This window comes from Pelecanus crispus, chromosome 1 (genome assembly GCF_030463565.1).
Source record: "Pelecanus crispus isolate bPelCri1 chromosome 1, bPelCri1.pri, whole genome shotgun sequence".
NCBI classification, from domain to species: Eukaryota; Metazoa; Chordata; class Aves; order Pelecaniformes; family Pelecanidae; genus Pelecanus; species Pelecanus crispus.
This window is the reverse complement of record NC_134643.1, coordinates 21,617,551-21,642,035: the sequence shown is the minus strand read 5'-3', so window position 1 is coordinate 21,642,035 and position 24,485 is coordinate 21,617,551. Positions and strand designations below refer to the sequence as shown.

General features: G+C 37.8%; 1 protein-coding gene across 4 annotated transcripts in view; it reads left to right on the top strand.

The window, feature by feature from the left end:
- The window catches only part of BRD1 (bromodomain containing 1), a 63,015-nt gene that overhangs the window by 2,748 nt on the left and 35,782 nt on the right, over positions 1-24,485 (top strand). For 3 of the 4 annotated variants that reach the window (XM_075727742.1, XM_075727739.1, XM_075727740.1), the window contains exons 2-4: positions 1,610-2,990; positions 15,941-16,097; positions 22,687-22,818. In XM_075727742.1, the coding sequence (XP_075583857.1) occupies positions 1,624-2,990; positions 15,941-16,097; positions 22,687-22,818 (1,656 nt within the window). In that variant the 5' untranslated portion in view covers positions 1,610-1,623. Of the gene's footprint in view, positions 1-639; positions 657-1,609; positions 2,991-15,940; positions 16,098-22,686; positions 22,819-24,485 lie in introns of those variants that run through there. The other variant, XM_075727741.1, reaches the window with a different exon arrangement.

Here is a 24,485-nt window from a genome sequence, read left to right as displayed (position 1 = left end):
TCAGTTTGTGAGAGCAGGTAGACCAGACCCTCTCAGGAACTAGTTTTAATGCTAGCTGCTTATATTATTTAGTCTTCCTGTAAAAGGAGTTCCTTCAGTACTTTGAAGGTGCACCTTTAGAGATTGGCATCATAGACTAAGCAAAAGGCAGTCTACATGGAGTAGTTTATGCAATTGTTGCAGTCCTTGCTGTTTTCTTCATGAAATAGATATACTAGTCTTTAATGATAATTATGTTTGATCTCTACAGTTCTCTGCTATTTTGGCAATGCATGCTAACACTAGTTGCAGTATTTTAACTAGTACACAGTACTGACTTGAATTGCAGAATTTCTGATTGGTCGGAATTGAAATGGTGACGCCCTAATAATACTTTCAGCCAGTGATTAAAGATCAAGAGATGTTTCTGTAGCTGAGGTTGAATTTTGCTGTTTATTAATGATTTATTAGGAAGAAGGAAGGAGGGGGATAGAATGTTTAAACTTGCTGTTATCAGTTGGTTTTATAATATTTTCAACCCTCATAGGAAGAAAACCCCAACATTAAAATGTCAAAAGGCCTAAGTATGGAGGCTTTTAATTAGAAATTTTGCGATCAGAATGCATGTTGTCCTAATCATGGTGCTTCATGGTGGGGAGGAGCTATCTCTTTGTATGGTATGTGGAACAATCTTTTTCCAGTAAAGTGGTAAACTTGATAATTCTGTTAAAGAGCTTGGGACTAGATTTAAAGACAGGGAGATTTTTATCTACCCCAGTTGCTCTGAGAACAACTCTTGAATCTGTTAAGGGAGAAGGGTGTGCATACACGCACACTTACGTGCAGGGAGCATATTTTTGCTATAAGTCAGATCTGCTTTACAGGTGGAATATTTCCTAGTGGCAGTCCATGCTGCGCCGTACTGGGCATTGCAAGTTCAATTGTGTTCTTGTCATTTTGTAAAGAATAATAGGGCTCACTAAGAATGGAGAAGAGAGAAGTAAGAAAGTAAAGGGCTGTCAAACTGCATACTTGGCAAATTTAGGAGTATGAGTGTTTTTCTAGCTTTAAGTATGGGTGTAGTAAATGAGTTGTTAGCATGACTATTTCAAATTGCACTGGAAAAAATAGTGGGGAAAACTTGTTTCTTCGTTCACCATTATGTTAGTTTTTTTGGGGAGATACCTGGAGAAAGTCATGGGTAGCTGTTGAAAAAAAAAAATCAAACTGCAGACACCCTTCAGCTATTAGGAAATACTGTTTTAAAGGTTTTCTTAAAATGTAACGGGTGTAATTTTTTTCTGTAGCGCTTCTGAAATGTTTTTTATTTTCCCTCATGCAGAGGTCTTACAGGTAGCTCTTCAGTAGGATTTTTATATCAAGGGTTTTGTGCAGCTGTGTTTGCTTAGAGAAGCCATTATTTAGGAGATCTGTTTATCATTAGGTTAGACTTGTGCAAAACAGTGTGAGCAGTCCTATTAAGTAAGGGTAAGAGGCTTTTTTTTTTTTTTTTAATTGAGTAGATAGGTTGGGGGCTATAGAACTGAAAGCTTTTTCGTTGCTGTAATAAAAATAATATTTTAGTATGAATGTTTGGAGTTCATAATATTAACTGTTGCTCTAATTTTAGGTAAACATTACCAAATGAGGAGAAAAGGAAGATGTCATCGAGTATCGGCAGCAAGGCATTCTTCTTCCCCATGCAGTATTAAGCACTCCCCCACACGAGAAACCTTGACATACGCTCAAGCTCAGAGAATGGTTGAAATAGAAATTGAAGGTCGCCTGCACAGGATCAGTATCTTTGATCCTTTAGAGATTATATTAGAAGATGATCTTACAGCCCAGGAAATGAGTGAATGCAACAGCAATAAAGAAAATAGTGAAAGACCACCAGTTTGTCTAAGGAGCAAACGGCATAAAAATAACAAAGTGAAAAAGAAAAATGAAGCTCTTCCGAGCTCACATGGTATACCTGCTACAACAACTCCTCTTCCAGAACCAAAAGTACGGATTGTTGAATACAGTCCCCCTTCAGCTCCTCGGAGACCTCCAGTTTATTACAAATTCATTGAGAAGTCAGCAGAAGAACTTGATAACGAAGTTGAGTATGACATGGATGAAGAAGATTATGCGTGGTTAGAAATAATAAATGAGAAGAGGAAAAGTGATGGAGTGTCAGTTGTTTCGCAAAATATGTTTGAATTCCTCATGGATAGGTTTGAAAAAGAGTCTTACTGTGAGAACCAAAAACAGGGTGATCATCAGTCTTTAATTGATGAAGATGCGGTGTGTTGTATATGCATGGATGGTGAATGTCAGAACAGCAATGTAATCCTGTTTTGTGATATGTGTAATTTAGCAGTACATCAGGAATGCTACGGGGTGCCATATATACCTGAGGGCCAGTGGCTCTGCAGACACTGTCTGCAGTCCCGTTCTCGGCCTGTAGACTGTGTGCTGTGCCCAAACAAGGGAGGTGCCTTTAAAAAGACTGATGATGATCGTTGGGGACACGTGGTGTGTGCTTTGTGGATTCCAGAAGTTGGATTTGCCAATACAGTTTTTATTGAGCCAATTGATGGTGTCAGGAACATTCCCCCAGCCAGATGGAAGTTAACATGCTACCTCTGTAAACAGAAAGGTGTTGGTGCCTGCATCCAGTGCCACAAAGCAAACTGCTATACTGCATTCCATGTGACGTGTGCTCAAAAGGCTGGACTATATATGAAAATGGAACCTGTGAAAGAACTAACTGGCAGTGGGACAACATTCTCTGTAAAAAAGACTGCCTATTGCGATGTACATACTCCACCAGGTTGCACGCGGAGACCTCTAAATATTTATGGAGAAGCTGAAATCAAAAATGGTGTTTGTAGAAAGGAGGGGTCAGTCAGAACTGCTAGGTCTACATCAAAAGTCAGAAAAAAGACAAAAAAGGCCAAGAAAGCAGTGGTTGAACCCTGTACAGTTATGCCAACAGTATCTGCTCCTTATATCCCCCCCCAGAGGTAAGCAAACAATCCAAGTGAGAGAAACCTTTACTTAATTATCTGTTTAATTTTAAACCAGTGCTTTTAGGTGATGGCTTGGTGGGGTGGGTTTTTTGTGCATTTCTTACATGCTTTCCTTAAAGGCCATACCCAGAGGATTAACGTAAATTATGTACATAGTACTTCTGTGAAATTGCATTAAAAATGCAGGAGCTTCCCCAGAGAAGTTAGTAAGTGGTCAAGTGGTCAGTCTTGTCCTCAGAAACGTTTTTTTTTTTTGTCAGACCAAATCATGTGGCTTGCTCAGTTGTCGTTCGCTGTACTTCTGAGAATTAATCACTGAATTCAGAATAGCACGTGTAGTTGACCTTCATATTAAAAAAAACAGCCAAGCTCAAGGTTAACTGTATCCATAATTTGGGAATCTGAACTTCTTTTCCTAATTTTAAGAGCCCCAAATACATTTGCATATACAAGATTTGAATCTTGTTCATCTCACCTAGATTAAGTATAAACTTGTACTGTAAGATCTATGTAACAAGTACAGAAAAAATCCTCCAGGAAGTATTTTCCTTTTGGGGCAGACTAACCTTCCCTTTAGGTGCTTCCTAAATTTGCATTATTTGTTTTGCAAATGCAGTAGTGTTTATCAAGGCTTGGGTGAATTTGGTACCTTGTAGCCTTTTTTTAGAAAAGTTAGCAAGTAAGTGATGGTAAGTTAGTTGGTTAATGTATTCTTAGTCATGGAACCTGAAATGAACATGCCCTCCCATTCAGTGATGCTATCAAGTATGTGTCTTGTAACTGTAGTAAAATGTTTGCGTTTGAACAAAAATGAATTAACGCATGTGACAAAGAGTTTTAATCCTGATCTTGTCTTTGCTTACAAATTTATACTTGTAAGAAGTTCTGTTTAAGCTAATTTTTATATTAGTGTGTCTTTTGCAGTTCTTGCAGGAGCTTTTGTTATGTGAGTGCAAATATAAAGCATAAACTTCAGAACTGAAATTGTTCTTTACATTTAACATGCCATATTTTAACAGTGGTGATCAGGGGGCTGGCAGATGGCTTTAGATCTGGTGAGGCTAGTGACGTGATGTGTCAGGAAGCAGGGATGTTTCAAGTGATGTTTTCATAAGTAATAATAGAGTTGGAGCAAAATGGAGATTTTTAGTGTCTTTATTTTACGAGTTCAAAATCTCGGTATGAACTTCAGTTAGCTTAGAACAGTAGCATCTCTTCTCACATTTTTCAGTTAAACTGAGCTATAATGCATTTCAATAGTGAAAATAATTTGTTTCTGGGATTTGAGCAATGACAGAAAGCTCTGGGGTAGAAAGATACAGTTTTGGCTTTGCTGAACCTTTGAGGCATAATATACTGGGCTGAGAAATGCAAATTTGGACTATTGGTACTAAAACCAAGTTTGTCTTTATGGAGTATTTGGGTTTTTTCTAGCATTTACAATATCAATACGTTTCTTCACCCCTTGAATTAAATTCTTAGTGATTTAAGAACAGTAGTTTAGAAAGTTTCCCAAAGCAGGCACCACTTCCACATGTAGGTTCATTGTTTGTAATGTGACAGGACTCTGAATGCTCAAGACAGTGAGGGCTCTTAAAATAATACAAATAAACCCCATTTTTTTGAAAGCTGACTCCCAAGTCTCAGGTAGTGGACAATTAAGGCTGGTTAATCTAAATAAATACATATTTTGAGACTGCAGTCCTTTCCAGTAATAAGTTTTGTTAATGCAAGTAGTTACTTATTGACTGACTTTGACAAACAGCCTGTAGCTCCTGTGTGGTGTTTACAAACATCAGATTGATTGCACTGTTCTCTGTTATGATTTGCTTGGTAAAATGGTATTTTTGTTTAGTGGTGCACTGCAGAAAAGCTTAAGTTGACAGTAAGCAACTAACACTGTTATTTAAACAGGTACTGTTGTCCATGGGAGGGGGGAGTTTATATAAAAGAATTTGGCCTTGTCTTAATTAGGACAGTTCTGATTGGTGGTGTAGTGTGTTTTGGTTTTTTAAGACACATGAACTAAGTGAGAGTTGGGGATTAGAGTGCATATTCTCAGTTGTACTTATGGCAATTCTTTCCATTGGTAACTTTCATAAAAGCCAGACCCTAAAAGGATATTGTGGTCAGATTTTCTTTTTTTTTATTTACAGTGTCATTAGATGCCAGGAACAGAAATATAAAGACTTAATTTTTTTTGTTAAATAACAACTAAATTTCTTCTCCAGACTGCAGAGAGATGCAGCTTTCTTCTGTTATGTGAGTTTCATGTTACTGGAAACAAGTATAGTTCCTGTATTCTATACCAGAAGTGTAAAAAATGGGCACAGTTTAAAACTATTTTAAAGTTGAACTTTATTACAAATTGCTTGTCTTTAGCTGAAGGAGACTCTTGCTTAAGTACTCTTTGTAATGTGAATGTGCTTAGTCCTAGAAAACTAATACCTGAATTAAAAGCAAAACAGAAATGGGCATATTAAAAGGAAAAGTGATTATGCTGCAGACCCAAATCTTAGTTGTCTAATTTTCTTTGACTATTCTTTTTTTTTTTTTCCCCTTTAGAAAAAACGTGTGTGTGTGTGAGTTAAATACATACCCATAAACTAATAATGAACAATGTGGATAATTTCGCAGCATTCTTCATTTAAATGATCCCTTTAATCTGTTTTTTAATGCGCTTTTTTTCCCTTGGAATTGAAACATGGTTTGCCTTTCCAGAGATCTCGAGGAGGAGCAATTAAGCTATTTAAATTATCAGAGAAGAAACATATATGCTCAGTGTTTAAACACTAGCGCTTTTCTCCTAAAGAATTTGAAATGAAGATGATTTCAGCATCTCTGGAAACTGAGGCACATGTGGAGACATTTGGTTTGGTGTACTTTCTTAATCATTAGTAAGTAGACTATATGTCTCCTTGGCATATAGCTGGTTCTTTAGAGTTGGTAGCTGGAGAAGTATAGAAATATGAAGATTGTAGTGAGGAGGAAAATACTTGGTGGGTGTAGCCCCTGAGCACACCTGCTGCTGAAGCAGGTGTGAAGCAGGAAAGCCCCTTTGCTGTTTAGTTTAAGGTGGAAGGATTGTATACTGTTTCCTTACTTGGATAGTGAGCGTATATGAAAGACTGGGCATTTTTATAACATCATTTGTAACAATTCTGTTTTCTGAAACACCTACCTTAATGTTCAGGATATGTTAAAAAGACTGGTGTAGAGCATACTTCATCATTTCTACACAACTCTGTCTAGCTCATGAATTTCTGTATCAGCTATCTGTAGGTCAGGTTTCTACATTACTGCCTTGAATGATTTTGAGAGCTGAACACTTTTCAGTTACCGGAATTTCTTACACAGATGTCATACTTTAAGCTTTTTGCTGTTAGGTCATATAGGTAGTGTTATTCTGTAGGTCATTTATAAACTAATTATATGGCCTCTCAGACTATCATCTGTGAACTACTGGTTTAAGTGTAGGATCAGAAGTTTTTAACCATTCATCTCCATGATAGGAGATGAATGCTTGCTTCCCCTGTCTCTTCTTTGTTTTTTTTCTTTTTTTTTTTTTTAATGTTGAGCATCTATCTATCCTGTTGCATAGGTATTTTAGATCGTCTATACCTAAGTATCCACTTCCAAAGGTGCAGTAGGTCATGTTAGAACCTTAAGGTGACTTCAGTTTTCAGTGCAGTCAGTGCTGACTTCTTAGTAACTTGCTTAGCACTTGGAATAGTATATGGGACCACTCGGGAACCTCTTCTGCATCTATGATTGGCATCAGGCCTTCTGGCTACAGAAGTGTGTTGTCTCTTTACTAGGAAATTCCATTCAATTTTTCTTGAAACAGAAAACGGTTGAAGAGGTTGCTTATGTTGTACAGCTTGCATTATCAGTTTGGGGTTGGTTTGGGTTTTTTTTGTTTTTTTTTTTTTTTTTTTTGAAAAGGCAGAAATGAGCTTAATCTAAAAGTCGGATGTTTCTGGGAAGTAGATGGATGGAACCACCTAGGTAAAGTGGAAGGGGATGCTAGCAGTTATCTTCTACTGATGTTTCTTGTAAAATTGATAGACTTCGAAAGCTTTCTGATGCATGTGGAAGCTACTGCTAAGGTCATCCTGACCTCCTTGCTTAAATGAAAAAATAATTTTGCCTAAATCAAGAAAAGAGCTACTACAGTGTTCACTAGCTTTGCCTCAGTGGTATTTAAAAGGTAACTTTAGAGCTTTATTTTCAAGCTAGTTCATCTAGACTCTGGTTGGCTTACTTAATAAGAATTAATGTGTTTGAGAAAGTGTGACTTATTAAATAGGTTGTAAAAGTGGATTTTGTTTTTGCATAAAAGTAATGGGGAAGACACTTGTATATCTGGCATTAAAAGCCACATTGATGGATGTCCGAGGGGTGATTTCTGGCTCCCCTGCCCCAAAATCCAGAGGATGGAAGTGCTGTCTCAGATTTAAATATGCCCTTTTTACAAAATGGTTATAGGAATATGGTGTACATATAATTTTCTTTTTCTTTTTTTTCTTTTCTGTCTTCCGTTTATTTTCCATGTAGAGGGCAAAGAAGCTTAAAACAGAAATTAATACATTAGATATTTCTGTAAGGTGTACCATTAGTATTCTGTGTGTCCTCTAAGGGTTTCAGTCCGCACTGATCATATATGTGATAATGGAGTCATGAAGACAAAAATTCACCTGTTCTTATTTTTCAGCACTTCTGAGTTTCGCCAGTTATGTGAACTTTCATTAGATTTTTTTGGTGGTGATTAGAGAGTGTTGTGTCTTATAAGTGCCACACAAAACCATGATTTTCAGAATGCATTGTCTGAAGAGCTGTCTCCTGGCAGTTTTTTATTCAATAGTCAAGTTAGAGTGCACAAAAATGAGTAGATAAATACTGAGATTTCTTTTATTACAGATAAAAAGGCCATTTTTGATTAATACTTTATCTTCTCATGTGAATTTAGCCTTTTGAGATTAGATTTCAAAATTGTGTGTGGTACGGTTATGACTACTACAAAAACACAGAAAAATATTTTGAGTAATTTTAAGGAAAAGTCATGACTCCATATTATGTATAGGAAGTGGCAGAAGTAAATGTATGCATGTGATTTTTCTGAGAAGACTAAAGTTTTCCAGTATGACAGGGTGGAGTTTTTTTGTTTTGGTTTTTTCCTTATCCAAAGGTTTGGAAGATCACAAACTTAATTGTTAAAATAGGAACGAAGTAACCTGTTAAAACTAACAGACAATTGACTGAAATAACACAGCATTTTCTTAACTCTTAAGTTCAATGTTCTACTTTTCCTGTCCAAGAAAAATTTTACAAGCTGTTTGCTCAAGTTGAAAAATAAATACTTGGTTTCACAATCACGTGAAGCAAGAAAAAGTGCTTCCTACATGTTCAGTCAAAGTGAAGTATTACTTAAATACTAATAAATGTAGAATAAAGAATAGGGACGTGGAGAGACTTTCAGGCTTCAGAAGATGTTATCAGTAGATATACTGTTGAATTATCAACCTAGCAGAGAAAGGCAAATTTAATAGCTAGAATTTTAAAACATACAGACAAAAAGGAGTAACTGTGAAGATGATTAAACACAGTGTTAGACTAGTAGAGGCAGTGATTCTGGGAACGGGACATTCCTGTTTCTTCAAATCTTCAATACAAAAGCTGGAAAGTAGTTATAATTAGGAAAGTGTGTATTCGTCACATGGGGATTCTGCAGAATTGTTGCACAGAAGTTTAAATGAAATCATTGTCAGTCTTTTCAGGATTTGATATGTACCCTGTTGGGTACATAGCTGACTTCTGCTAGTTACGAAAGAAACCTTATCCTTACCCTTTTTCAAAAGGAAATAAAGACATGTGAATGGACTCCAGTTTTTACACTGTTATTCATCTACCTGTGCTGTCTTTAAAGCTGATCAAAAGGCTTTGTTTGGGTTATTTTTAGTTAAGAAATAATGCAGTAGCTTGAACTTTTTATTGAGGGAGGGGATAACATACAGACACAGCAACAAAACTGTCTCTCTGCTGGTTTGGTTTTTTTTTTTTTTTTTTAAAAAAAGTATATTGAAAGGTGAGTTTTACAAACACTGTTTGATAGGCAGCTGCTGCCGGAGGATCTGTGTGGTACGAGTAGTGTTTCATCTGTCCAAGCAGGCTTTCTCATCTTCGAAAGCTGCAGTTTTTGGGTGTGGAAGTAGGAGGGAGAGTTGGCAAGGTGCCAGAATTAATTCCAGTTTCCAAAATAGACACTTCCATAGCTTTTTATTCTCTTTTCCTTTTAATTCTCTTCCAGTTAGTGTCAGTGGAATTACTGTAATTGTCTGTAGGTAATTTTTGTGTCTTTCCTGCTTCCTTATGAGTCTTGGTATGTTCTGTGGAACTTTGCTGAGCAAGGCTTGAAAATTCAAATGTTCTTGAAACTCAGTTTACTTTGTTGCAATTTGTTCAATTTACATTTTTTATGTTTTGTTCTGACAGGTTTTAGAAATGTCTGCAATCTTTGTGTTGGAAAATAGGGGTATTTTATTTGCCCAGTAAAGTGGAACATCATTTGATTGTTTATGGGTGTTACCGTAGGTCAAGAGAAACTGGTACTTTAGTGATACTGAATACAATTTTACAGTGTATAGTTTAGTTTTGCTAGTCCTTTGCATATACCTTTAATACAGCTGTGTTGAATAAAGGAAGATTCAAAATAACAAATTGATGAAACTGGAGGCTCAGGAGAAGTATAGTAATTAAAATACTAGGTTTAGTTCATGTTTAAAAATTGATTGGTTTTAGTGGGTGTTTGATCTTACTTAATCTTACAGGTTTTCATATTAAATTCCTTCTGGCTGAGTTACTATAGTAACATGGGCAAAATCACATACTTAAGGAAATTTTCTCTCCAGTTTGTATTTTGAAAACTTGAGAATGGAGAGACGCTATAGAAGTCTTCATATAATACTAAAATGATATCTGTGGTGTTAAAAAGCATATATGGTCGGTGGAGCGGTAGTGGTGATTAACAGAAAAGTGGCTGATTATCTCTCTTTGGCTTTCTTATGTTCAACGGCTGCACAGTCACCAAAAATACTGTTTTCACTTTTTCTTGTAACCGGTTGCTGTAGTTGCCACAGTGACATGTAACTGAAACTGGGAGAGGAAGGCAGTCATGAGTGGGAAGAAGGAAGCTGTGAGGTTGCTAATATGACAAGAGCACATGTCTTATGTTGATGAAAATTATTTTATGCATTTATCTAAAAGATGAGGAAACACAGGGCTGAGTAACACTCAGCTTTCTCTGAATACTTTGACCAGAGCATTAAGAGTATCACCCTTTGCAGGGTAGGTTACCCATCAGATGGTTCTGTGTGAGAAGGTTGGTGTAGATCAGCTGATAAATTGCAGTTTCTCATCAAAGCTGTTGTCTAGTAAACTTTCATTTTAAATTAAATTATTTGAGTCTGTCTTAGCCTTTCAAACAAACCAGTTTCCTCTCCTCATCCTTCTGTTGCTTTTGTAAATGCAGCATATTTTTAATGCTGTGGTTTACACTTCAGCCTAAACTACGGTTTCAGGCTGGGAACTGCAGGTGCTGTTTGAAAGCTTTTGTTGAAAAGGGACCTTTCCCTTTCTAAAGACAAATAGGGAATTGTATGATACCTCTGTATCATGTTTGTTGTGCACGTCACAGTGTTTCACAGTCAGATACAAGTGGGGCTGGGGAAGGGAAGTACTACTGGCTTTCTCAGTTGCCTGTGGCACAATAAAACAGTTTTGCAAAATGTTTTGACATCTGTGTAGTCTTGGAATGTAGCCCCAAAAAAAGGAAAAAACAAGAGGGAGTATGACTGGTGGTGCCAAAACATCAAAAGGCTGCGGCGGTCATCAGCTTGAAACCTAATGCTTCTTTTATGGGACCAGTTATATAACAGCAGCTACTGAATTTCATGGGAACAGCCACCTTTTTAAGAATTTTCAAATTCTTTTTTCAGTGTACTTTATTTTAAATAACTGATATGTTGAGGGAAAAACAACATACTGTGAGCCACACTGAGCTGTTCTTAAAGCCTCAGAACAGTGGTTCAGGCTGCAGCAGGTTACAGTGTATGAACTGTTCTGCTCTGGGTTTAGCTTAATTGTGTTAATCGTTTAAATGTTTTGAGAGAAAAGTGTTTAGCACTTAACACGGTCCGTTTCAGGATGCTCCCTGGGAATTTTGTCTAAACGAATTCTCTGTTCCATGCAGAACCTTCCTTTCTGTAGCCAATATAGTTATAGCTTTTCTTTTTTTTTCCCCTGTGACGTATCTAAAGTCAGTTGTGATAGTGAAGACAGTAACTCTGGTAGTATCTTCCAGACGTATGTTCCTACATTCTCTTCTTTGTAAGCTGTCTTCAATAGTAGTCTTGCACTTATTTAGCAATCTTAACAGAGATATAAAAAATTATTAAGTAATGAGATTGCTCATTGCAATGAGACTGGTCTATTTTTTCTGAAGAGAAAGTACAGGTTCAATTGATACACTTGTGTTTAATGTGTGCTTTAAAGATCTGATTTTTTTTTTTTTTTTTTTCCTCCCAGTACTATTCTTGAGTTGCCATTAGAAAATAAAACACTACAAAAAGCTGTTCTGGATGCCAGGTGCCCACCAAGGCCGCTCTATCACTCCCCCTGCTTAGCTGGACAGGGGAGAGGAAATATAACGAAAGGTTCATGGGTCAAGATAAGGGCAGGGAGAGATCACTCGGCAATTACTGTCACGGGCAAAACAGACTTGACTTGAGGAAATCGGTTTAATTTATTACCAATCAAATCAGAGTAAGGTAATGAGAAAATAAAAACTAAATCTTAAAAAACACCTTCCCCCGCCCCTCCCTTCTTCCCGGGCTGAACTCCACGGTGCAGGGGGATGGGGAATGGGGGTTGTGGTCAGTTCATCACACAACTCTGCCACTCCTTCCTCCTCAGGGCAGGACTCCTCACACTCTTCCCCTGCTCCACTGTGGGGTTCCTCCCACGGGAGACAGACCTCCATGAACTTCTCCAATGCGAGTCCTTCCCATGGGCTGCAGTTCTTCACAAACTGCTCCAGCGTGGGTCCCTTCCATGGGGTGCAGTCCTTCAGGAGCAGACTGCTCCAGTGTGGGTCCCCCACAGGGTCACAAGTCCTGCCAGCAAACCTGCTCCAGCCTGGGCTCCTTTCTCCGTGGGTCCACAGGTCCTGCCAGGAGCTTGTTCCAGCATGGGCTTCCCACAGGGTCACAGCCTCCTTTGGGCATCCACCTGCTCTGGCATGGGGTCCTGCACAGGCTGCAGGTGGATCTCTGCTCCATGGTTAACCCCCATGGCTGCAGGGGCACAGCTGCCTCACCATGGGCTGCACCAGGGGCTGCAGGGGAATCTCTGTTGTAGTGCTTGGAACACCTCCTCCCCCTCCTTCTTCACACACTTTGGTGTTTGCATGGTTGTTCCTCTCACGTATTCTCACTCCAGCTGCAGTTTGTGTTCCCTTCCCCCCCCCCCCCCCCCCCGCCTCCTTCTTAAATATGTTATCCCAGAGGCACTACCACCATTGCTGATGGGCTTGGCCTTGGCCAGCGGAGGGTCCATCTTGGAGCCAGCTGGCATTGGCCCCGTTGGACACAGGGGAAGCCTCTAGCAGCTTCTCACAGAAGCCACCCTGTAGCCCCCCTGCTACCAAAACCTTGCCCACTACAACGTGAATAAAGTTCTAGGGTGGACTGACACCTTACCAAAAAAAGCCTTTGCTGAGCTGTTTTGTGTAGTTCTGGGAGGTGACCTAAGTTCTGTAAGCCTTGCCTCTGTGTGGGGGATTTGTCAGTGTAGTGTAGCAGTTAATCCTGCCTTGTGCAAGTCAGATCCTGGATTGCAAAACTATGAAGTCTTCAAATAGCTCTCCCTTACCTGCCTCAAGTATATACTTTTTTTTTTACTCTTCAATAATTTCTGTTAAAGTACATTTCTCTATTGAAAAAAAGGAAGTGGAATGTGCAGCAAGGTCCTCTAAGACATCAAAGAATTTCTAAATTCTGGAGTGAAAATTTAATTTCAACATTTACAAATTTAGTTCAAGCTCAGGTAGCAGAAAGGAACTTGCTCAGGACTGGTGCATACTTAGGTGCCTTATTTCATAGTTGTGTTCAGCTTCCCTGCAGCTGAATGTATCTTTGTGAGTGAGAACCTCTTTCCCAATATGGTAGTGCTCTCAAGGGTGGGAGCTTCAAACTCAATACCCAATCTCTGCTACTTCTGGGGTCCTACAGCAGCGGACAAATTGTTTCTTATTTCCCCAAAATGGTTTTATTGTCTGTCAAAATTTAAAGTGTTTCGGACAGTAAAAGTCTACCTGGGAGTATATGACTAAGCAAAAAGATGATCAAAGAACTGTGCTATAGTTAGTGCGTTCTTAGGGTCTAACAGCAGGTATAATATCCTTGTTATGTCAATATGATCATGGTGTAGAGGCTCCATAGATACCTGCCATGTGGAGAGCCTCTGACTTCTGTATTTTGAGAAATTAAGGGGCAATTGGTGGCATATTGCCACTACCAAAGTCTGGCATCTAAATGAAATATGAACAGCCAATATTTATTTGTTTTTATTTGGAGGGAAGGCAGAGAGGAGTAGATTCCTACCCATTGTTAGGTAGTTTCTGCACTCCAAATTACCTTCTGTTTATTTGTATTTTTAAAGTTGGAGAATATCTTCTGTGAACATCTTTCCTAAGCTTATTCTAACACTTTACTGTTATAATTATCTATGAACAGAATGGTTTGTTATGTGAATGGGCAAATGTAGTTAAAGCTGTAATTAAAGACGTTTGCTTAGTCTTGCCACATCTGATGGGCGTGAAGCCAAGGCACCTTTCTTCATGTTAAGTTGCAATTCTCTGATCTTTCCAAATACGTATATATTTGGCTCTGCTTTTTTTGGCTCTGCTTTTTTTGGCTCAGTTCGGTAGGTTTTGCCCTTTCCAAGAGAGAGCTGTGAAAGTAATTATTTGATTGTGATTGCATTCTATGATTAATTGTAATTCTGTTGTGTTCAAAGTTTAATATAGTCGCATTAAGGCCTGTTCTGCATTGAGTAAGTCTTCGTGGAGCCTGCCTCTGCCCTTCAGTGAAAGACTTACAAGACAGTCCTAAGTCCATCTGCAGACTTTCTAAGCTTTAAGTTAAGCTAAAATTTTTCAAGAATGCCTAACTGGCTTAGTTATTCATTGAAAAACAATGTCACTGAAGAACCAAAGGACACAATGGCACTGTATTTTGAAGAAAACCTGTGTTTGCTCTGCCTTTACCCTGTGATGACTGAAAGCTCTGTAGCTACAGTTAGTGTAGCACTGAGTAGACCTGTTGCTCCTTACCTTCTCTGCAGCCCAGGAAAAACAACCAGGGGTAGATGACTGTTGGTGAACTCACTTGTAGACTCGCTTGTATGTCTGCCTGAAAAATATTCATGTTTCTCAGCTGTTCTTAAAAATCATTTTAACCAAGGTTTACTTACAGCTTTACCTTTTGTTTAGGTATTTGACTACTTCTACCACTTAACCTGTGAAACTGCTTTATTCCTAATATTAAAAGGGAAAAAGCAGAAAAATACTAGTATGTGTATATGTTCCTGATTTTTATTTAAACATTTCACAGTAGTGGTCGAAAAATCAGGCACTTCTTGAATTTAATTTTGCCTATTTTGGTATTAAGTTTTATTGGAGAATCTCTGATAAACCTCCTACTATCCACTGTAGAGTTTTTCTATGGGCAGTAATATACTGAGTGCAGAATTAACAGATTTCTGTTCATTGATATTATCCTTTCTCTAAGTCTGTCTTGCGTCCAGCTTGGGGAAATCCTTTTCTCTGTCCAACTCACCACTGCCCCCAAATGAATGAACAGTCCCCCTAACAATACAGGTGGTTGGTGCCTTGGGCCATCTTGTGTTAATTTTGCAAGGGCTGCCACCAGTGAGAAATCCCTGCAATATCCTACAAAGATCTTTTCATTTTACAACCATCAACTTTCTTTTTTACATTTTTGCCATGATTTCAAGACATTGTAGGCACAGAGAGTTAAAGATCTGTTTCAGATAAACTTTTTTTTTTAATCTAAGTTTTGAGAAGTTAGTGTTGTGTGAGACTTGGGACATTTTAATGTGTCATTGTTTTAAAAAGTCAAAGTTTGTTGCATGTGATGTTCATACAGCACTTTCCTAGAGTATTTGTAAACAAAATATATGTAAACAGTATTTGCATCTGGTAAAAAACAAGTTTGGAAAAAATACTATTTAATCAAGATGTTGTGCTTGATTGTGTGTGTCATCCTCTCTTGCATCTTTCCTGTGTGGATATTTTCATCATATGTGTGTGGTAAAATCATAAGTGTTCTGTTTTACATTTTTTGTTCGCTTTATTTACGAAAACTTTAATATTAGTAGATGAGTAATACAATCCTTTTGTTGCATGTTTTTGTGTAAAAAGTCTGAAGATATATTGTCTTCAAAAAAAACTAATTGTGAAGATGGCAACAAATGATCTGAAAACTTTTGTAGGGATTTAGAGCTTTATTTCTGATTTTATTTTCAACAGGAAGGTAATTCTAAAATGCGCATAAAGTTTTATTCTCAGCCTTAATCTGGGATTGCTCTTGAGATAATGATAATGAAAAAATTGATACCCTTTAGTTTTGTAAAGTACCTTAATGTATTTGGTAGAAACTACATTGTCAAGCGGCTGTGTTTGATTGTAACCTACTGCTGGGAAATAAGTGTACTGGAAGGGGTGTCATTGAAAGAAAGTAGTAATACGGTGATTGCTGCTGCTGTAACATTATACATCTCATATATGTCTGATGTTTAACTTCCATAGACAAATATTTTTTATGCTTTGCTGCGAAAAATACAATGTCAGTTTTTCCATATTTTAGATTAAATAAGATTATGAATCAGGTGGCCATTCAGCGGAAGAAGCAGTTTGTTGAACGAGTGCACAGTTACTGGTTGCTTAAGAGACTGTCTAGGAATGGTGTTCCTCTGTTGAGAAGGCTGCAGTCCAGTTTACAGTCACAAAGAAACACGCAACAGGTATGTGACACACTTCTTACTTACAAGAAGAAATCAGAAAATCTCTATTTTATAGAGTAAAAAATTAACCAGGAAACATAGCATGGAGTAAAAACTTTCTTTTACTCAGCACTGAGTAAATTCTTTACCTTATTCTTAAGTAATATGACCTGTATTGGAAATCAGGCATTATCTAATCCTTTTTAATTTGTGAGATATGGAAAAAAATACATTTGGGAGGGGTTTTTTTTTTTTGTTTCTCTTAAATGTTTCACAAAAATACTGTCACCAAAATGATCCTAATACCATTGTTCATTGACTAGTATTGTGTCTTTTTGGAACTCATTCCTCAGTGTGCTATGAGTTAGTAAGATAAAAAATAAATTCTATTTTAAATTAATAAAAAGATGCAAAGTAAATGTTGTCTTTGACACATAAATGAGAAGAGCAGGGATTTTTACAGACTAAAGGTTAGACATGCTAGTTTTACAGTTTTTGAATTCAGATCCTTATTGCCCACCTTGTTCGGTAATAACAGATCAAAGCAAGTTGTTGATGAAGTTCAAAGACCTGTTTCAACTTTTAGTTTCACTTTTGACATAGTTAAGTGGGATTGTAGACAAGCATAAATTTATGATGATATTTTGCTCAAGTAAAACTCATCCTATTTAAAATGCATCTAGGTTGCTTGAAGTTGTACATGTTTACCAGTCAGAATTGCTGAAATACAGTCACTCCAGATGTGTATCAGATTCAGAAAGCGGTACTCTTCTGCTTCCCGTTTTTGTAATATGAACACTGCTTCCCATTTTTGTAATATTAACAGCTCTTCAGTGACATTAGAGATTTTGGCAGGTCTTTTATTGTTTTTGTTTCAAGTCACTGGGTGGATTTGAAAATAATTAAAACTTCTTTTTTGAATTCTGTATATGGATCCATGCGTGTAGACCTTGAAATGCTGTGAAGCATCATGATATGGAAATTCTTACTGCATCCCAGTTACCTTTTTTTAATTGAACTGAAAACATAGTTGGATGTGTTCTTTCCATTCTCCAGGTGTTCGACTTCCACTGGAATTGTTCCTGTAAAATAGCCTCTAGAACTTAAGAATGCATTTTATAATCATTTACTTGCATTAAATTGAGATTTCTTCCCCCCCCCCCAAAGCTTAACTATTATTTTTGTTTGAATTGCATTGCCATTTGGTGATGAAGCCATTAATTGATATAGTCATAAAAATACCATGGTCAACACTGCTTCCTAAGTATTTGATCTGTCCTTTCTTTGTGTGTTTCTTTTCTTAGCTTTTAATGAAAAAAAACTGATTATAATTCCCAGAACAGTTGAGGTTGGAAGGGACCTCTGGAGGTCATCTGGTCCAACCCCGCTGCTCAAGCAGGGCGACCTAGTGCCAGTTGCTCAGGACCATGTCCAGACAGGTTTTGAATATCTCCAGTGGTGGAGACTCCACAACCTTCCTGGGCAACCTGTTCCAGTGCTCAGTCACCCTCACAGTTTTTTTTAAAAAAAAAAAAGTGTTTTCTGATGTTCAGATGGACTCTCCTGTTTTTCACTTTGTGCCCATTGACTGGTCCTGTTACTGGGCACCACTGAAAAGAGCCTGGCTCAGTCATCTGTGCACCCTCCCTTCAGGTATTTATATGTGTTGATGAGATTCCCTCCTGCTCCCCCAAGCCTTTGCTTCACCAGGCTAAACTGTCCCAGCTACCCCAGCCTTTTGTCATAGCTGAGATGCTCAAATTCCTTTTAGGTGGAATTAACTTTGAATATAAAATGGCCACTTGTTTATCTTTCTTTCATTGCTTCTGTATTACTCCATTTTAATACTATTTTTTGGGTTGTAACTTCTCTAAAATATTTTTTATTATACATTTAATCTTTGATTAATCTTTTAATTCTGTATGAGAAGTTTCTATTCTAAAGAATGGTGTCTGGTGTTTACCTAATAATATCTGAAATTAATTTATTCAATTAGTAGACGGGTTCTTTTTAAAATGAGCTTGAGTCCTTAAAAATAATAGAATTGAGCACAGAAGTCCAAGGCTTATGCAGCAGTGTAGACCTAGACTATAGTTAGTGTCTGAAAAAATTATATGTGGTAGTTGGGAAGTACTTTTCCTTTTGAGATGGCATGATGAGACTGCAGTATTTCTAAATATTTAAATAGTAACTACAAAAATGAAAAAATTCTTATAATTGATATTTGATTATAATAAAGTAAGCCTTAGATAGGAGCTGTTTAAAATCCCTTTGCCTGTTTGTGCTCCTGTACAAGCACTCTCTTTCCCTCCTCTTTCCCTCCTCTTTCCCTCCTCTTTCCCTCCTCTTTCCCTCCTCTTTCCCTCCTCTTTCCCTCCTCTTTCCCTCCTCTTTCCCTCCTCTTTCCCTCCTCTTTCCCTCCTCTTTCCCTCCTAAAAGAATGAAAATGTTTTCTCAATTAATTGGAAAATATTTATATTGGTTTACTAAAAATTGGGGCACTTCTGAAACTTTATGCATAAAAAACTTATAAATGAAATTAACTTTGTCTTTTGAAAAGAAAAAGCAAGTTTCAAGCAAAGCTGAGTATTAAATGATTCTGTTGGTGAAAAATGTGTAGGTATTGCTTTTCAGTGAGTAGCAAGTGTCCTACGACATTGTGTCTTCTCCATAGCATCTTCAATATGTATTTATAATACCTATTAAAGTAGTCATAACTGAAAAGCATTTATGCATTAGTCATCTTCCTTACTCCAAGTATAAGCCAAACCATAATAAAGACTTTAATAAACAGCTGTGACATGGCTGTTGTGAGAACGCCTCAAAATTTTGAGATATAGACCATTATTCTGTTCATTTTGGTCTAGATGGGAAAATTCTTTTTACTTTATTTCATGTGAGAGGTCAGAAAGTCAAGAAACCTAAATAGGTTTTCATCAATCAAAGGAACATAAACACTGATGTAATGCAGATTCAGGGGACTTTGAAAAATTATTATTTAAACTGAAAAGAAATGTTAAGAAGAGGAACCAAAACCCTGAAAATGGTTTCAAGATGTCTAGTGGAAGATGGTTTTGATCCCTTTCTAATGTTTGTTTGCTAGAACAGGTTTGGCGGGGGGGAAGCATCCTGTGATTTAGAGTTACTTCCTAATTAATGTGTTTCAGAGCTCGGGTATGATACGCTTTTGAAGGCGATGTTACATCAACTAACAGTTCTAAACCAGGCAAAAAGCTCTTGGCTTATATACTACCTCACCATCTGCAGGAACAGGGAACCATCTGAAAGAATGGTTGTACTGTCACTTCTCTCTCCACCTAGAAATTCAGGAAAGGTATTGGAAATACTCTAATAAATTTACATCCCCGATTTTAGGTTTTTTTCTGTACTTAAAGAATGCTTGAATAAAAATAAGGCATGAAATTTAAGCATAGTAGCTTGTTGCTGCTGTAGTGAGGTTGGTTTAAAACCGCTGTTTGGAGAAACAAAGTAGACGGCGCTGGTGACTAAGGTCGTATCTGACATATCTTACTGAAGATTTCAGTAAGAACACAAGTTGCAACCACAAAATGGTTTTGACCGATTGGCATACGAGTGCTATCAGAGGATCTTAATAAAACTAATTTTATTGATCAAGATCCAGTTTCATCACTGTGATTCTATTTTGTTTGGCTCATACTAAGTTACAGTCCCTGCAGGGAGTGAGGCTGTCCCCATATATTCACATCCAGCATAAAGAGTGATGGTACGCTGACAGTATTCCTGCTGGTATGCAGAGACTGGCAATGTACTCATGGTGCGCGTTGGAGCTGAAGACCAGTTCTCAGTTGATGCATGTTCTGTGTATAGACTTAGAAGTTTTTCCTTTTTCCCCAAATATTAATAAATGTGTCAGTTTTAGCTTTTCTAGACAATATTTGGTGTTCAGCAAGAATTAAGTCCATCAGAAAATACCAGAGTTTCTTTCTAAATTTTTTTGGCGTCGTCAGCCAGAAGAAACTTCCTGGCTTTGTTACAGAAAGAAAGGTTTGGAAGAAGAACTCTTTACCAGGAAGTTAATAGAAACTTTCCTTGTCAGAAAGCCTTTGAAAACTAAAAATTTTGAAAGGAACTCTCTTTATTCAAGTTTTTACTAGTTAGATAGTGGAAACCAGCGCATCATGTCTTTTCAGCTTGCCTGGATCTTTTAATCTAATTAAGGTATATGTTGTATGTCAGATAAACTCCTTTTACTCTAACTTATTTATTATCTTAGCTGTTGTAACTGTGTTTGCTGACATTACTTAGCACAGAAGTGTGAAAAAATTGGAGGCTTGCTATTAATCCCCAAGTCAGAGTGACATTCCAGAAGGGAGTGTATGTGTGCACCAAAAAAAGGCAAGCAAGGTGCTTTTGAATACTTTGGGTCACATCTGCATATTTACACCTGCCTGCCTATTTTATGGAATGAAATTGGTCAAACGACTGATCGAACTAAAAGAATAATCTTTGAATAATCTTTTTTTTTTTTTTTTTTTTAAAAAGTGCAACTGCACCTTCAGATTTAGCCAAATGCTTAAGTCTCTAATAAGCTATCCCAAGACCTGGTGTAACAAAGTAACATTTTTTTTCTTGCTGTATTTAAGTTTCCTGACCCACCCTAAAACTGGTATGGTTTTGTTGACTTAGCTTTCAGCAGGGTCAGTTCCCCAGTTTCATGAACTGTGCAATTACATAGGGCAAAAGAGTGGACTCTGGCTGAAAGCAAATGGAGGGCAAGCCTTCCACTTTTAGCAATAGCCACAACTTAATTTTGGTCCTGAAAAACAGTGTAACTATGAAAAAGTTGTATAGCTATGTCAGTTAACAGTTAGGTTGCTTTTCCACACATGGGTTCTGTACTCAGAGATGAAGGGGTGTAGGAGAACAGCAATTAGTGGCAGTGTAGACTTTCTAATTCAGTGAGTCTCTGAGAATTTTAAGGAACTGAAAATATGCATACTAAATATTTCTTCTGTCAAAATTTACTTTGAACTATTCTGACCCTCAACAGTAAAATTACTGTGTGTCTAAGTCAAGACTTAACTCCTTAAAAGAAAGGCTGTCAGTAGTAATAGTCATTAGGAAAGGAAACTAGAAGTTTCTAGCTACAATTTTTCGGTCTTTTTTTGTGGTGGGTTTTTTTGTTGGTTTGGGGTTTTGTGTGGGTTTTTTTGGTTTTTTTTGGGTTTTTTTTTTTTTTTTTTGAAAAGAGGAACAAATTGTTGTTCCCAGGTTGCAATATTGTAATACAGAGATAGTTAAGGATTTTCAACTTCAGTCAAGTCAGAGATTTGAATAAAACTAACTTCACAGCTTCCACAGGTACTTGCCTTTACTTTTACAAAATGTATAAAGCAATAAAATATGGTGCAGATCATAGAATCATAGTACTCGAAAATCTATTAGATATTTTTTAAACTGCCAGTTTTTGTAATTCTATTTTTAGAACCTTCTGTCTGAAAAATTACACAAGTTTCCTTTAGAGGACCTATGATATTTCTAAATTATCCTTCTGTTAAGGAGGTTTTTGACAATTTGTCAATGCAAATTTGTAACGTAATAATTTTTAACATCGATTTATTGTTCATTTGCTTAGCCAGTTTTCTTTATTCCTCTGTCTTCAGTTTTTTACAACTTACAGAATTTATTGTTTGTTTGGTTTAGTTTAAAAAAAAAATACAATTATCAAGTGTATGTTGCATTATGCTAATTACGGGCAAGCATACAAAGCTTTGGATCTCTTTCTGAGATTCTTTTATAAAATACTCATTTTAAATGTAATAATTTTCCAAAGCAGATGTTTCTTTTGTGTACTTGGTACTAATATGAGGACTTCAGTTTTTTTATGGCCTTGTTTCTCCTGAATTACCAATACCATTTGAATACTTTTTCATATGAAAAATAGTAAAAACAAACAGGAAAGGCTCTGTTGTCTGTATGTACAAATCAAACGAAATACTGCAAGTGTTTAAAAACGACTTCCTAAAAATGTGTGAATTAAATTCTTTCATCTATTCACTGAAAGGCTGTGTTACTGCATTACCCATTTGCAGTATCATTTGAAGTTACTATATTACTTAATAAACTGCTTTTCATTTCCTGTCTTCAGAAGTCATAACGATTTTGTTGTTACAAGTGTGTCCTAATTCTACTGGGTGTGGGGGCGGTGGACTGTGTTAAGCACAACAAGAATTTTTCTCCCAGGCTTGAGTTTCTGAAGAAGCTGATGATGTTCACCTGCTTTGGATTTTGATGTGAAAATACCGAATTTCACTTTGCAGCTTGTTACACTGCTAGGTTGCTGTTTGCTATATTGGTTTTTTTTCTGATAGCCTTCACCATAGCATTGCTTTCCAGTTTATAGATCTTGTTTTCAGCTAGATGGTTGAGAAACTCTAGAAGATACCCTGACCAGAGGTTTTTGTTTTCTTTTACTGCAGTATGAAGCTTATGATTATGACCAAGTGCCATAACTATAAGACAGTAGTTTTTCCTTTCCTGTGAACACGTTCTGTAATTGCATAAAACTAGCTTATAAAAAGAGGTTAGTGTTTTTCGTTTCATGAAAACCTTTTGATTCTTTTCTTAGAGAGAAGATGATGAAGAAATGCAAGCCTTAAAAGAAAAATTGAAGTACTGGCAAAGGCTGCGCCATGATCTTGAAAGAGCACGTTTGTTGATTGAACTTATACGTAAGCGTGAAAAATTAAAAAGAGAACAGGTAAATGGAGTACCTTTTTAATTTGGTGAAAATTTTCTGAAGGAAAGGTAGTTTTAAGTATCCTCACACAGTTTTTGCAACAGAAAGACTGCAGTGTTTGTCTTTTAATCCTCATGTAGGATCCAGAAACGTACATGCATGCACACACTCAAGCAAACTGTTTAAAATATATAAAATTACCACAGAATCATAGAATGGTTTGGTTTGGAAGGGACCTTTAAACGTCATCCAGCCCAACCCCCCTGCAGTGAGCCAGGACATCTTCAACTAGATCAGGTGGCTCAGAGCCCCATCCCACCTGACCTTGAATGTTTCCAGGCATGGGGCATCTACCACCTCTCTGGGCAACCTGTTCTGGTGCTTCACCACCCTCACCATAAAAAATTTCTTCCTTATACCTAGTCTGAATCTACCTTTTTTCAGTTTAAAAGCAGTACCCCTTGTCCTGTTGCAACAGGCCCTACTAAAAAGTCTGTCCCCATCTTTCTTATAAGTGCCTTTTAAATATTGAAAGCCCACAGTAAGGTCTCCCCAGAGCCTTCTCTTCTCCAGGCTGAACAACCCCAACCCTCTCAGACTGTCCTTGTAGGAGAGGTGTTCCATCCCTCTGATAATTTTTGCGGCCATTCTCTGGACCCACTCCAACAGGTCCATATCTTTCCTGTAGTGAAGACTCCAGAGCTGGATGCAGCACTCCAGGTGGGATCTCACAAGAGTGGACTAGAGAAGGAGAATCACCTCCCTCGACCTGCTGACCATGCTTCTTTTGATACAGCCCAGGATACATCTGGCTTTGTGGGCTGTGAGCGCACATTGCCAGCTCATGTCCAGCTTTTCGTCCACCAGTACCCCCAAGTCCTTCTTGGCAGGGCTGCTCTCAATCCCTTCATCCCCCAGCCTGTATTGATCTTGAGGGTCACCTCATCCCAGGTGCAGGACCTTGCATTTGGCCTTGTTGAACCTCATGAGGTTCACACAGGCCCACCTCTCCAGCTTGTCCAGGTCCCTTTGGATGACATCTCATCCTTCTGGCTTGTCAGCTGCACCACTCAGCTTGGTGTTGTCTGCAAACTTGCTGAGAGTGCACTCGATCCCACTGTCTTATGTCATCTATGAAGACATTAAACAGTACTGGTCCCAATATGGACCCCTGAAGGATGCCACTCGTCACTGATCTCCATCTGGACACTGAGGTGTTGACCACTACCCTCTGGATGTGACCATCCAGCCAATTCCTTATCCACCAAACAGGCCATCCATCAAATCCATATCTCTCCAATTTAGAGAGAACGATATTGTAGGGGACTGTGTCAAAGACCTTACAAAAGTCCAGATAGATGACATTCGTAGCTCTCTTCCCTTGTCCACTGATGCAGTCACTCCATCATAGAAGGCCATTAGGTGGTCAGGCAGGACTTGTCCTTGGTGAATCCGTGCTGGCTGTCTCGAATGACCTCCCTGTCTTCCATGTGCCTTAGCATAGCTTCTAGGAGGATCTGCTCCATGATGTTCCCAGGCACAGATGTGAGGTTGACAGGTTGGTAGTTCCCAGGGTCCTCCTTTCTTCCCTTTTTAAAAATGGGTGCAATGTTTCCCTTTTTCCAGTCACCAGGGACTTCACCTGACTGCCATGACTTTTCAGATGTCATGGAGAATGGCTTGGCAAC